This window comes from Miniopterus schreibersii, assembly GCF_964146895.1.
Source record: "Miniopterus schreibersii genome assembly, chromosome: 5".
NCBI lineage: Eukaryota > Metazoa > Chordata > Mammalia > Chiroptera > Miniopteridae > Miniopterus > Miniopterus schreibersii.
Window position 1 is genome coordinate 37,421,235 of NC_138106.1, and position 13,954 is coordinate 37,435,188.

At 40.8% G+C, this 13,954-nt stretch overlaps 1 protein-coding gene across 2 annotated transcripts in view; it reads right to left on the reverse strand.

The window, feature by feature from the left end:
* The window catches only part of DGKG (diacylglycerol kinase gamma), a 171,154-nt gene that overhangs the window by 5,700 nt on the left and 151,500 nt on the right, over positions 1-13,954 (reverse strand). For both annotated transcript variants that reach the window (XM_081138473.1, XM_081138472.1), the window contains 2 exons: positions 4,223-4,343; positions 1,952-2,012 (listed from right to left, as the gene is read on the reverse strand). In XM_081138473.1, coding sequence (XP_080994599.1) covers positions 1,952-2,012; positions 4,223-4,343 — 182 coding nt within the window. The remainder of the gene's footprint in view (positions 1-1,951; positions 2,013-4,222; positions 4,344-13,954) is intronic.

Genomic DNA, 13,954 nt, shown 5'->3' on the forward strand with positions numbered 1-13,954 from the left:
TAGCATATGTTAAACGGTCCATTCCATTCAAATTATTTTATGATCTTCCTCTTTTTCTTCATTAGTTTTTATGTACTAGAGTTTCTTAAGGCCCTCTTCTGTACTGTTGATTTATCTATACAATATTGAGCCAACTATTGTGGTTTTATAGCTGTTTTAATATCTTGTGGGAAGCCCTTTCTCATGGTTCTTTCATTAAATGCCTTCGCTATTGCATTGTTGTTATTTTTTTAAGTTAAAAATCAATTGCAGTAGGATTTTGTTTGGGATCCCTATTTAGAAACATGTTTCTAAATTCAAATCCTTTTTATATTTGTTAAGTCTTTAAGTCTGCATCTATTTTTATATCTGTCATATTATGTAATGTGTTATAATTAAATAAGACCATTACCACATTTCTATTTTTATTTTTATTACATTTATTATATATTTTTTATATTTTACTATCTATGATCATTGATTTTTTCTTTTTGAAATTAAGTTTCCAAACATTTGACATGTTTAAAGAACTAGTTCTAGATTTTCCTGTTTTTCAGTTATTTAATTTCTACTTTTATCTTTATTACTTTCTTGCTTCTGCTTCTCGATTTGTTTTATTCTTGTTTTTCTAATTTTGAAATTATTCATTACTTTTTTTCTTTTTAAGTAATAGATGTTTATGAGACTCTGAATATACCTCCAAATATGGCTTAAGCTATATTCTTTAAGTTTTGAATGAGAGTCTTTTAATTTTTATTATTTTTTAAACAGTCAATAATGGCAGTTTTAACCTCTTGAATCTGCTGTTGTTTAGAAAATATAAAAATCTCTGAGTAATTAAATTTTGTTTTTTATTCACTTAATCTTCTATTATTAAGTTTTAGCTTTATTGCTTTGTGGTCAAATAAAAAATAACTTCTATAGTTTCTGCTTCTGGATTTTATATAGTTTTTTTTTTTTTTGGTAAACTAGTTTATGACCTATTTTAGTAAATATTCTGTGGATCCTTGAAAAAATGAGATATTTAATTTGCTTATAGGTTACTGAGTGTTTTCATTCAAGTTTTATGTCATTTAGTTTTTCTGCTATTTGACCTCAAAGGCAGAAACAAATATTTTAAAGGCTTCAATACCTTTCTATCAACTTTTTCTTATATATCAATTTTTTTCTTCACAATATATATTGATACAGTTTTTCACATTATATATTTTGATTCTGTTATTAGATACCTAAAATTTTATGATCATTACATCTCATAATTGAATGTACTTTTTAACCAAATAAAAGTGACCTTCGTTATTACCCTTTGTTTTTTCATTTGTTCAGTCCTTTGTTCATTGTTCAACAAATATTATTGTGCAACTATTAGAAAACCAGGCACAGTGTTAGGTGCTGGGTGAACACCATAAAACAGATAACTCCTGTGGTTACTCCTTCAGTGGAGTTTTAGATAGGTCCTCAGGGCTGTGGTGCATTCATGGTGACCATGTTCGTGCGCTGTGGGAATTCTGCCCCAAGACCTCCCGTGGGTGACTGGCTGGAAGTTCTAGGCTAAGTGTGCAGATTTGATTTCCACACAAAGAAGCACTTTCTAACAATTAGACCTGGTGATCTGCAGAACAGTCTTTCTTTTGGGATTGTAAGTTCCCTGCCACTGGAATGATTCAGGCTGAGACTCTCAAGAATACTGTAGATGAAGTCTCAGAAGAATTGTGAGCTCTTTGAAGACAGGTCTGTGTCTCATTCAGTTTTAGAACTGGAGCCTCACAGCGCCTTGCACACAGCAGGTATTCAATAAAAACTTGGTAGGTAAATGAATGGATGGATGAATAAAGTGGAAGAGAGGCTGCAATAAGATGATTTCTCAAAGCCTGTGCAACTCTGAGATTCAGCAATTTCATATTAAGTCAGTGCCTCCAAAAGGTTCAAAATAAAGCTTCTCACCCTCAGCTCAAAAACTGGCAAAACTTACCATGCAAGGTGGCTGCATCCAGGGCTCCCCATCCACTTGCATCGGCAGCAGCTTGTTTGTCCTGGAACCCCAAGAACCAAGATAACACAGTGAGCTTCTTGGAGTCAGAGAATCAGGGTTGTCCCCACCAGAGAAACAGAAATGGGAAGACCTTATTTGCCCACCTAAGAGTGCTTCTCTAAGACTCTCCTGGGGGGTTGTTAAAAATAGATTCCTGAACCCATCTCAAGGATACTGACTCGTCATGTCCAGGAGTCTGCATTTTGAGAAGTACTATGGGTGATTCTGTTGCTTTGGTCCCCAGACCCTATTTTGAGAAACACTGCCCTGGGTGAGCAGCGAAGTCCACAGAAGACTGGGAAACAGTGGCCAATAGTATGGCAACACCACTGCTGAGCAGACCCTCAGTCAAACAATCAGCCAGAGGGCCTGCGGATGGTGCTAAAAATTTCACTGAAATGGGAAAGGTTATGAAATGGGAAAAGGCCTGGTTTTTATGTTGAGTGAGAGGCTGCATCATGTCAATGATGTAACGTCTTCAACCTGTGCAATGTACAGCTCAGGTGTCAGTGTGTCTTGCCTTGGCCTGGGTCCTAACCATCCCTTCTTTCATCTCTTGAACAACACTACACTTTGTGGGTTCATGAATGCTGGATCTGGCTTAGCTGTGAAATAAGGTCTTTGGGAATATTGTCCTCATTGGTAGGAGCAGAGGAGAAGAGAAAGCGTTGCTTTCTTGCTTGGGACAAAGCTTCTCTGGCATGTGGATTGTCAAAAAGAGAGAGATGAGGTCTTCTGACTTCCTTTGCTAAAAGAGTTGTGAATTCTCATTACATCATCTTTGGGAGAAAAGGCAGGTCCTTTCAGAGTTCTCTGGTCTGGGCCAGGAGGGGATAGCGACTACCCAGAAAGCCCTCATCTGGCAACTGCCCTGCTTTTGAAATGATAAAATAAGGGAGGCAAGTTGTGTTTTAATGTAGATGATTCTCTGACTGCCCCTAGGGATATTTAATAATAAAAAATAAACCTAATAACAAAACAAATAATAAGAGGAGAGAGTAGGTTTTTGTTCTGAGGGCTGAGGAGAGCATCTGAAAAACATACAGGAGGATGGGGCTCCTGGCTCACCCTCTCTGTTTTTATCTGGAAACAGGTCTACTGAATATAAAGAGAAATCCCTCCCTCTTTTATGTGTGTGTGTTTTTTTAATTCTTCTGGGATCAAGATGTTACATTCTCTACAGTCTACATAAATTATAGCTTAGATGTGCTGACTGTACCCACTCGGTGTTAGAATCATGGAAACTGGATGGGGAAGGAAGTACAGGGATTAATCTGGAAAGCAGGGGCCCCAGCATAGCAATGGCCCAGAGATAAAGAGGAGCAAAGCTTTGGGGGAATAATAAAAAAGACAGAGAAGACACAGAGAAAGAATGAAGAAAAAGGGTTAGTGGGGTAGATCTTCAGCTAAGAGACATCAGGGAACAAGCTCAGGAGACCATCCTGAGGAATGCAGGGGAGTGTCAAGAACAGAGTTTCCATAAGTGTGCTCTGAGGACACTTGTCCAAGGGGTTCTGAGAGAAAAGAATTCTGTGGTCAAGTAACTTTGGGAAACCTGAATGCTGTGGTCCCCTCTAGGAGATCCCCAAGGCGCACTAATAGATTTGACCTGTAGAAAATGAATGGGAAAAGGAAAGGAACAAAGACTTCTGAAATAATCAGGTGGAAAAGAATCTGATTAGTTGCACTGATTAAACAGAAGCAACTGAAATCAGAGGATCCCCTCCTTTAGGCTCCTTCCCTTCTAGGAGCCTGCAGTGGCTTAACTTTGTGGTCCATACCTTGAGTCCTCATCTTCTTAGTCAGTTATAATGAGTTTCCTGATGTTGCTGGTTTAGTTCTACAAAGGCATATAGGAAACAGTGTTTCTAAGGCCACTACCCAAGAAAGAGCAGAGCAGAAAACCTGGTTTTTGTCAGAATGTGCCCTCTGACATACATCTAACATTTTAATTTGTAGAGATTAAAAAAGCAAGGAGTCTTACACTCCTTTTTAGAGAATTTCACTAATTCATTCAAAGGTAACAGCAAACTGGTTGTGGTGGACCCTCTAGTCTATGTCTTGGATGACTGCATATATCCAGTTTGGAAAATTGTCTCCAAAGAAATACATTCTTTATAAACATTATCAAGTTTCTGTCCCCATGCTTCCTGCACCCAAATCTAGGAAGGTCAGGAGGCTTGGAGGCTGCTGGGTAATGAGGAAGCATACCTGATGGTGACGGAGGAGCACTGGGCCAGCCTTCTGCCTGCACTCTTCAGGCCAGTGTAGATCTGCCCCATTTCCATGGCTCCCTCTAGCCCCACCACTTCAAGAAGCTGGTCACTGAGGTCTGCAGAGTGAGACAAGCAAAGGCAGTACATACACATGTTCCTCAGGCAGGTTTTGGCCAGAAGGTCTGGGCCCTAGATGGCCAACCCAGATCTGTCAGTATCTCTTCATCTCCCACCAAACAGCATTTTCATACTCCTTCTGAATAGAGAATTTCTTCATAGGTAATTAAATGTACCTTTTCATGAGCAGAAATCCAGTTCTTGTGAAAAAAGGTTTTGATTCAGAACATTAATATGCATCCAATGAATAGGGTGGCATAGCAAGAAACTTCTTCAAATGTGGATAACGTAAATGATGAACCAGCTATTTCTGAAATTATTTTCAAGCTAAAAAGACATTGGATTGGGATTAATATAGGAAAGAACCTGGCCAGGCGTGGCTCAGAGGTTGAGTGTCGACCTAGGATCCAGGAGATTGGGGTTTGATTCCCGGTCAGGGCACACGCCTGGGTTGCAGGTCCCATTCCCAGGAGGCGGCCGATCAATGACTCTCTCATCATTGATGCTTCTATCTCTCTCTCTCCCTCTCCTTTCCTCTCTCTAAAATCAATAAAGATACATTAAAAAAAAAACTTCGAAAAAAAAATATAGGAAGGAATGTTGATGAAAGTCGTTATTCATAGCTGGATCAAGTTTCTCTTCTCCGAATGTCTGAATAACATCTTGGCCCTACTGATGATGACTGATGGATAATTAACCTCAATTTTGGCCTGTGGTAAGCCAGTGGTGAGCCAACCTCCTTGGACATCCTTGGGGAAATCAGTGACCTCTTTCAGGACACCAGGTGCCTAATCTGAGCCAAGGAAAAGAATATTTCACCTACACTAGATTATTCTGGTCCACAGTACAAAAAAGAGGAACAGAAAATATTAGTCTCAGGCTCAGCGTCACGTAATACAGACAGCCTCCCACAGTGGCAGTTACTTCTGATTCGGCACCTCTGAAAAGGTCCTTTTTTTTTCAAAGTTCCTGAGGCTTAGGTTGTACCTGCCCAATTTCTTGTGAAAGCAATAGCTGGATTAAGATTTGATGTTGGCTGACGTCTTACTTTTACAACACAACTTTTACTTAATTAAAACAGAAGTGAAACAAAAAGGCAGATTCTTTAAAAGCATTCCTTTGCCTACTAAGGCAAAGGTACTTTTTTCATAGGTTGTAGTTAATCACTAGCATCCTATTAATATCCACAAACTACAAAATTATGTCTATGTTAATGCTTTTGTTTATTTAACAGATGGCTTCTGTCTTCTAAGGAACCTCCTGATATATTGTAATAGTGTTTGTTAGCATTGGCAAGCAGATATTTGGGTTTGTTTTTACTTTTTTTGTTGTTTAAAAGACTATTGTTTAAAAAACATGCTCTTGATGGATGTATCTGTAGTGAAGACAGCTAAACAAACTGATGGGCTGACCACAAATGTGTCAACATTGCTAATGTCTAACCTACTGGTAATCACTGATGAACATCAACTGCCAACAGATACACAAATTGCATTAGACTTTCTGTGACAGGCCCATAGCTTTCCCCCTCTACATCCATTGGCACTCCCATTCTCCTTCTCTACTACTCTTTTCTTTTTTTCACATCTATGAAAAGATATTGTCTCCTTGAAGTCTCCATCTCATTTGGACTTGGAACAAGAAGTCACGAAAGGGCAATGTTTGTTTAGGAGAACCCTCCAGGCTCTCTTAAGGAGTTTACTTCCAGTAAACAACACATGTCTAAACCTCTAGTCACTTAATTAGTTCCCTCCTTACCAAAGAGCATTAAATAACCACTGGATAATTTTAGCTTACTGTGTCATTTTAACAGTGTCTGTGAAATCAACATGGGGTGTGTGTGTGAGAGAGAGAGAGAGAGCGGGGGGAGAAGAAAGAGGGGGAGAGTGTCTAGGAATGAGGATAGTAGAGGAGTTATATTGAGGTAGAAGAAAGGAAGACAAAGGAGAAGCAGAACTTTTAAAAAGTTTCTCTAGTGGCAGAGAGACAGATGTCTTACAAAATGTTGCTCTTTGTACCAGGCTTTGGTATCTGACAGAGCTGTGATAACTCAGTGTTTTCCCTCCTTGAAACATTCCCTGGTAACAAGATGTTCTAAGAAGCAAAGAACTTAATGGACTCAAGAGTTTCAGCTTTTACAATGTCTTGGTCTTTTAATAAATTTTCCTCTTGAATGGCTTTAACTCTAAAGTTGTTATCACTTCCCACACATTACCTTGCAGTTATCACTTCCCACACATTACCTTGCTTCCTGGCACTAGAAGAGAAGTAATGAAGGCTGATCTCATCAGCGTGGTGGGTGTGTGGGGGGCAGGGGCTTGCACAAATGTGGAACTGAGGAGACAAATGTAGGAGCTAGGATCTTGGAACACTTTTTGCCATTTGTACTCTGAATCTTCCCTGGCATAAAGAGGCTAGGATGACTCTTGTCTACTACTGAAGGAAGATTGACTGCTCTTCCATTTCTCTATCATTGCTTAAGTGATTTTTCTTTCAACTCAGAATGCCTACCAGGAAGTTCTGAGGCAAAGAAACCTATTTATCTGTTTCCCAAAACTTACTGGACCACAAGACTCTTGTGTGATACGTATAAACAGTTCATGGTAGTTTTCTTTGGAACACATTTGGGAAATTCTGGCATCATTGAATTCCCTTTACTGTTTCTAGCACAGAAATACTTGTACACAAATTAAATTTGGTATTAAAAATGAAACAGAACAGAGTGCAAGTCAATGACCAGGCACACAGAACAGATAAATGTTCAGAACTCAGAGCCCATGATCAGGACATCTGGTATACCAGGTGTCTGTTTTACCTTAGGTACCAGTGATTCAGAGTGTGGTTTTGGCAATTCATATCATCTCCATATCATCTTTACACTCTTCAACTCAGTATTTAAGATGAAATGTCCATGCACCTTAGTAAAACAGGAATTAATTTATTCACTCGCTTACTCACTCAACAGTTACTGAGTAGCAACCAACTGCCAGGCACTCTGTTAAGAAGTGGGGATACAAAATATTTTAGTTTTAAAGGACTTTTAGCCAAGAGGGAGAAACATGTTAGGTGTATAAAATGCTGTAATTGGCCCTATCTGGTTTGGCTCAGTGTTTAGAGTGTCAGCCTTCAGACTGAAGGGTCCCGGGTTTGATTACAGCCAAGGGCACATACCTCAGTTGTAGGCACAGACCCGGTTGGGGGGTCTGTGGGAGGCAACCAATCGATGTGTCTCTCTCACATCGATGATTCTCTCTCTCTCTCCTTTCTACTCTCTCTGAAAAGCAATGGAAAAAATATCCTTGGGTGAGAATAAAAAAAAAAGCTGTAATTGGACTATAGGAACAAGGAGGCCTGAGTAGCTGACTCTGACTGACCCAGATATGGAAGAAAGGTGTCACTGACATTTAAGGAAGGTCTTGAAGGATGATACCAAGGTAATTTGCTGGGTTAGGAAGGAGAAAGAGGAAGAACATTCCAGGGACAGGGATAATCATGTGTAGTATTGGATAGTCACAGGATGCAGAAAGAAATTCATTTAGCAATAAACCCATTTGGCAACTTTACCGGAGGATATAAAAATTATTTTTACCTAAGGAGAATTACTGTCCAGAGAGGTTTTTTTTGACAGAACTATACAAAGAGGGTCTCTGGGCAGGGCACAGGGTTGTAGCAAGCACAGAGCAAGGCCTTTCAGCGATGCTCTCGGTAACAAAGCGTTGGGTAGTGTTTTGTGTGCAGTGAACTAAAAAATATGCACTCTGAAAAAAGGAAAAAGATGAATGGGGAGATGGGAAGGGGAAAATGTGGAAGCAAAGGAGGAAGAGAAAGGACAATAGCATTTCCTATTTTGCCTACTTGGTTCAGCTCCCAGAGTGCAACATTATAAATGCAAATCTACTTGTGTCATGCCCACACCCCAAATCCTTCAGTCATAACACCAAGAGCTGGGGAGAGAAGATGAAATGTGTAGTCTTTTACACCTGTGGTGAGAGTGGAAGCTGGCAGAAAACATTTTGTGAAGAAACTTGTATTGCGGATTCATTCATTTTTTTCCCTTGTTACTGATCACAAGAAATCATGTATAGAATCTAAGTTCATACAAATAGGAACACTGTAGCATCATTTGTAATACAGGCATACCTTGTTTTCTTATGCTTCGCTTTTTTCCCTTTTTTACAAGTTGAAGTCAAGACCCTCCACCAACAAAAAGACTGCCTAAAGGTTGGCTTTACTGCAATACTTGTTTTATTGTGGTTGTCTGTAACTTAGCCCACAATGTCTCCGAGGTATGCCTGGAGTAAAATCTCCTCCTCCCTTATTTCCATCTGTATGAAAACAGTTAAATAAATTATATGGTATCCATATAATAGAATTTTATGCTGCCACTAAAATATTTACACAATTTCAAAAACATGAAAAGTGTATATGCTATAATGTTAAGTGTGAAGGAGTGGTATACACTTACTTGTATAGCCTGCTCTCAACTATGTAAGCATATGCATAGAAGAAAAAGACAAATTACCCTAAAATTGTAACAGTGGTGAGTTCTGGGTAATTAGATTAAAGGTGATTGTTATTTTCTACGTTATACTTTTCTAGGTGTTTTATATTTTCTATAAGTACGTATCAATGTTATAACTTAAAAGTCCTTAAAAGAAAAACTATCAATCGCTCTTCAGACTTGTAAAGATGATGTAAATACCCTGGCTCGGTGCCCAGGGCCCATCCTCATCTGGCAAGAGGCTGCCTGTGCAGTTTATTTCCTGACGCCGTAGCGCTAGGACCAGCTCCGGACGTACACAACAACATGCAGTTCCCCAGGCAAAGCCGACTGTTTCCCTCCTTTGTGCCACTGCATATGCTGTGCCCTTGCTTGAAACGCCCTCTTCCACTTTTTACTGTCCCTCAAAACTCAGCTCAAGTGTCATCAACTTCAAGAAACCTCCCTGGATTTCCACGTGTGCAGTTTGATTTAGATACTCCTCTTCAAACTTCCCCAGGTAGAGATGGTCAAAGAAAGAACAGGGGCTGATGTACTGTTGCAGTAATTACGGTACCACAGGGCCCGGTTTGAATAAGGAAAGAGATGAAGGGCTGGATGAAAAGGGAGAAGGCAAGTCAGAGACTTGACGAGTCCAGGAGCAGGTATCCTAGACAGTGGGAGAAAGAAGGCTGGAAAGAGGTGCTGTGAGCAGCGCTAGTATATGACAAGTTCCATCGGTGGCCCCAGCGGTGGGGAGCCAGCCAAAGTAGAGGGTGGTAATGAAGATTAGAGTCAAGGAGAATTGAGGCAAGTTCAGCGGTTCCTAAATTTTGCTGCATCTTAAGAGTTACAGCAGGTCCTCAAATAATGTTGTTTTGTTCAACGTCAGTTCATTGTAACATTGATGAAATGCCGCAGGAACTTGACTCTTGTTTATATCAATTTGCCTAAGGTAAAACTGGTTTCATTGTGCCCTGGTCAGTGTGCTCAGTGGTTAGAGCATTGGCCTGCACACCAAAGAGTCACAGATTTGATTCCTAGTCAAGGGCACATACCTGGGTTGCAGGTTTGATCCTTGGCCCCGGTTGGGGCACATGCAGGAGGCAACCAATCTATGTGTCTCTTTCACATTGATGTTTCTCTCTCCCTTCTTCCTTCCCTCCCTTCCACTCTCTCTGAAAAAATCAAAGGAAAAAATATCCTCAGGTGAGGATTAACAATAATAATAAATAAATAAACAAACAAACAAATAAATAAAATTGGTTTCATCGTACGTCATTTTGCTTAAAGTCGCAGAACCTTATCGGTGATGTGAAGTGGGGACTTACTGTACCTGGGGAGTTTTTACAAATAATGATGTCTAGGTTGCACCAGTCATCAGAATGTGTGGGCCTGGAAGGTAGGCATCACTATTTGTTTTTTAAGATTCCGAAAGAAAGCACAGTTTGGGAACCACTGGGCTAGGTTTTGGATGGATCATCCCCACAGGCCAGTGGCTTCCACAGTGTGGTCTGGAGCAGCAGCAGCATTATCACTTAGGAACTTGTTAGAAACCTAAACCCTCAGGCCTTACCCCAGACCCACTGAGTCAGAAACTCCGGGGTTGTGCCCAATAGTCGTGTTCTAACAAGCCCTCTGGAAGATTCTCGGGCATGCTCAGGTTTGAGAACTTGAGCCCGAGGCAATAAAACTGCCCTAAACCTATGCAGGAGTTGGAATGAAAAGGAACATCAACAAGTTACTCCCTGATCGTTTTGATCTAGAACTTCTTCACTTGAAAATTAGGAATTAGGAACAATGATACCGACCTCAAAGTGTGGTTATGAGATTAAATGGCAGAGCTGTATGTGAAAGAGTGGACATTAAAAATATATTAGTTTCACTTTCCTTTTCAGCCACATTCATCCTGACAACTGCCAACAACCTCTGTCTACCTTCTTAGAGCTATATACAAGAGTCTGAGAACCAAAATATTTGGGCTAAAACATTAAAAAAAACCTTCCATGTTCCTCACAGTTTCCTACATCCACAGAGAGGCTGCAAATCCAGGTGAGCTTTCTATTAAGTGGGCATCTGTTCAGTCTGGTTTTTCCTCCTTTAATCTCTTCCCAGATTTTGTTCCTTTGCCTACTTCTTTGATCTCAACAAGCCAATTTTGCTTTTTATTTCTTTAGTCTGGCCCACTGTCAGGAGGAGGGGTTGGATCTGAAAACTGACAGGTAAAGGCTGGCAGAGCTCTCATATTTATGGGGCACATCTGATCCATCTGCTCCCCTCTTAAGATCCTTCAGTGGCTCTGAAAGTCCAGGGGACAGTGTCTTAGTTCCTTAGCAAGCATGTAAGATCATTTGCTATCTGCGCAGCTGGCCCTCTGGCTGGAGAATTCCCCTTTACCCTGCTGGGATGCCCCAGGCACCATGCTTCCTCCTTCTGTGCTCAGATGGTGGATCTCCCCCACGACAATTGTTTCTGGTCATCTCACTCCCCCACATCCACCGAGAGTTACAGGCAGGGCTGTGTTCTTGTTTTGTTTCTCTGCATCCCTAGCAACTAGCTCAGCCCTAGGCATATAAAAGGCTCCCAATTAATGTTTGTTGAATAAACCTAATAAGTTTAGTGCCGAAGACCTTGACAGGTTTGGCCTGAAAGAGGGAAAAGATAATGGTTAAAAATCAATAATAATAATGATAATAATAACTACTTGCCTTGATTGAACTGGGTAAGAGGCTTTCCATGAATGAGCTCATTTAATCTGCATATAACACATAATGATCACCAGTCTGGTTTTTCCCTCTCTCCCTTAATGCATAATGTTTATGCTCATTCTTATTTTGGCTGATGGATCACGTTAATGAAAATTCAGTCATTTAAGATGCAAGGGAAACAAACACAGGATATATGGGTGTCATGATCTGGACTCCTCATTTGTGGGGTAAGTGTGGGAGATCCTTAGCCTAACAGGATGTCTTGCTACTCTCAATCCCACTTCCACCCCATTTGTCCCTCTATCAGCACTCCAGGAACTAGGTCTGAGGCCTGCAATGGGCCAGCCCAGGAAATCTAGCAACCTTCAATGGAGGTATTGAAGCCCTGACTAGGTAATGGCAACAGAGAGTTTCTAAAAAATCCCACCATAGTGTTAAGAAAGCTTGCCCCCTACCCTTGGGCAGCTGTGCCATGTAATAAAATCTGTGGGCACTGTCCCTTTACCTGGGTTACAGCAGCACAGGTGAACTGGGATGTTAGATGTCATTTCTTTGGGCTGGAATTTTATCAGTTCAGTAGGTAATGCTAATTAGCTAATGCTGATCTGAAGCTCTTACTGATAGGAGTATGTGCCTGATTCATTAGAAATGCAAAAAGATATTCACCACTACTTGACAAATGGCCTCTGAGAGACAAATATGGAGTCACAGGGGTAAAGGAAAAAGCTGAGAAACTCAGCACATGTTCTTCAGTTTGGGGCTAAAGTTGTAATCTCTGTGTCCATATAGGGCAGGTTGTTTTCTCTGAGTCTGTTCCTAACAAAACCCACAGGCTGAGTGGCTTAAAAAACATAAATTTATTTCTTCCCAGTTCTGTAGGCTGGAAGGCCAAGAACAAGGTGCAGGTGGTTGTGGTCCTCTGAGGTCTCTCTCCTTGGTTTGCAGATGGCCACCCCCTTGCTGCCTCTTCATATGGCTTTTTCTCTGTGCACATGAATTCCTGGTGTGTCTGTGTGTCCATATTTCTTCTTCTTTTTCTTCTTTTTTTAATCAATCCCTTCACCTTTTCACCCATCCACCCACCCTCCTCCTTTTGACAGCTGTCAGTCTGTTCTCTGTATCTATGAGTCTGTTTCTATTTTGTTTGTTTATGTTTTTCATTAGATTCCACATATGAGTGAAATCATATGGTACTTATCTTTCTCTGACTGGCTTATTTCACTTAGCATAATAATCTCCAGGTCCATACATGCTGTTGCAAAAGGTAAGAGTTCCTTTTTTTTTTTTTAACTGTCAAGTAGTATTCCATGGTGTAAATGTCCCACAGCTTTTTCATCCACTCATCTACTGATGGGCACTTAGGCTGCTTCCAAATCTTGGCTATTGTAAATAACGCTGCAATGAACATAGGGGTGCATGTATTCTTTCTAATCAGTGTTTTGGGTTATTTTGGATAAATTCCCAGAAGTGAAATTGTTGGGTCATAAGGCAGCTCCATTTTTAATTTTTTGAGGACACTCCATACTATTTTCCACAGTGGCTGCACAGTCTGCACTCCCATTAACAGTCCACTAGGGATCTCTTTTCTCCACATCCTTATCAATATTTGTTGTTTGTTGACTTGTTGATGGTAGCCATTCTGACAGGTGTGAGGTGATATCTCATTGTGCTTTTAATTTGCATCTCTCTGATGATCAGAGAGATGTTGTTTGTATAGAAAAATATGTATTACAAGAATAAATAATAATACAAGAATAAACCTTCTTGTACTCACAATAGTAAACCTACTTTTGCCCATCCCTATATAAATGTTTAGGGGAACAAAATTTCCCCCATGACCAGGACAATAATAAAACCTACTTCGTGGGTTATTTTGAGGATAAAAGAGTTAAAGAATGTGAAGGTGTTCTGTAAATAGCAATTAGTAATGGCTTTATCACTGTGCTACTGAGAAGCTGACATGCCCTGGGGTTGTATGGGACCTTCTTACTCGCCTCAGAAAGGAAGGATGCAAGCCCAGCTCTGCCTTGTGGTGGGGCCTGGTTCAGTCCCCACAGTCTAGACAGGTGAGTGTAGCTGGCAAGCCTCTCAGGCTTGGCCTGCCAAGACTTCAGCGGGCATCATCTTGGGCTCATCTCCTGACTCCTAATTTCCATGGAGATGGGCCACGTGCCCTTGGAGGCTCAGGCACCCAAAGCCCAACAAAGCTGTGCACTGATCAGGCCGCCTAAGCTTCCCACTGGGTCTGGTTTGTGCAGATGAAAGATTGTTCCTGGCTGAAGAGCTTCAAAGCTGGCTTAGAAGCATGGCAGTCTGAAAATAGCCTGGGGGTGGGGAGATGGAAAGAACCCTGAAAGACTGTTTCCTGATCTTCTGAAGGGAGGGGTCTTTGGGGTTTCCTTGGCCACAAAAGGTGAGTAAG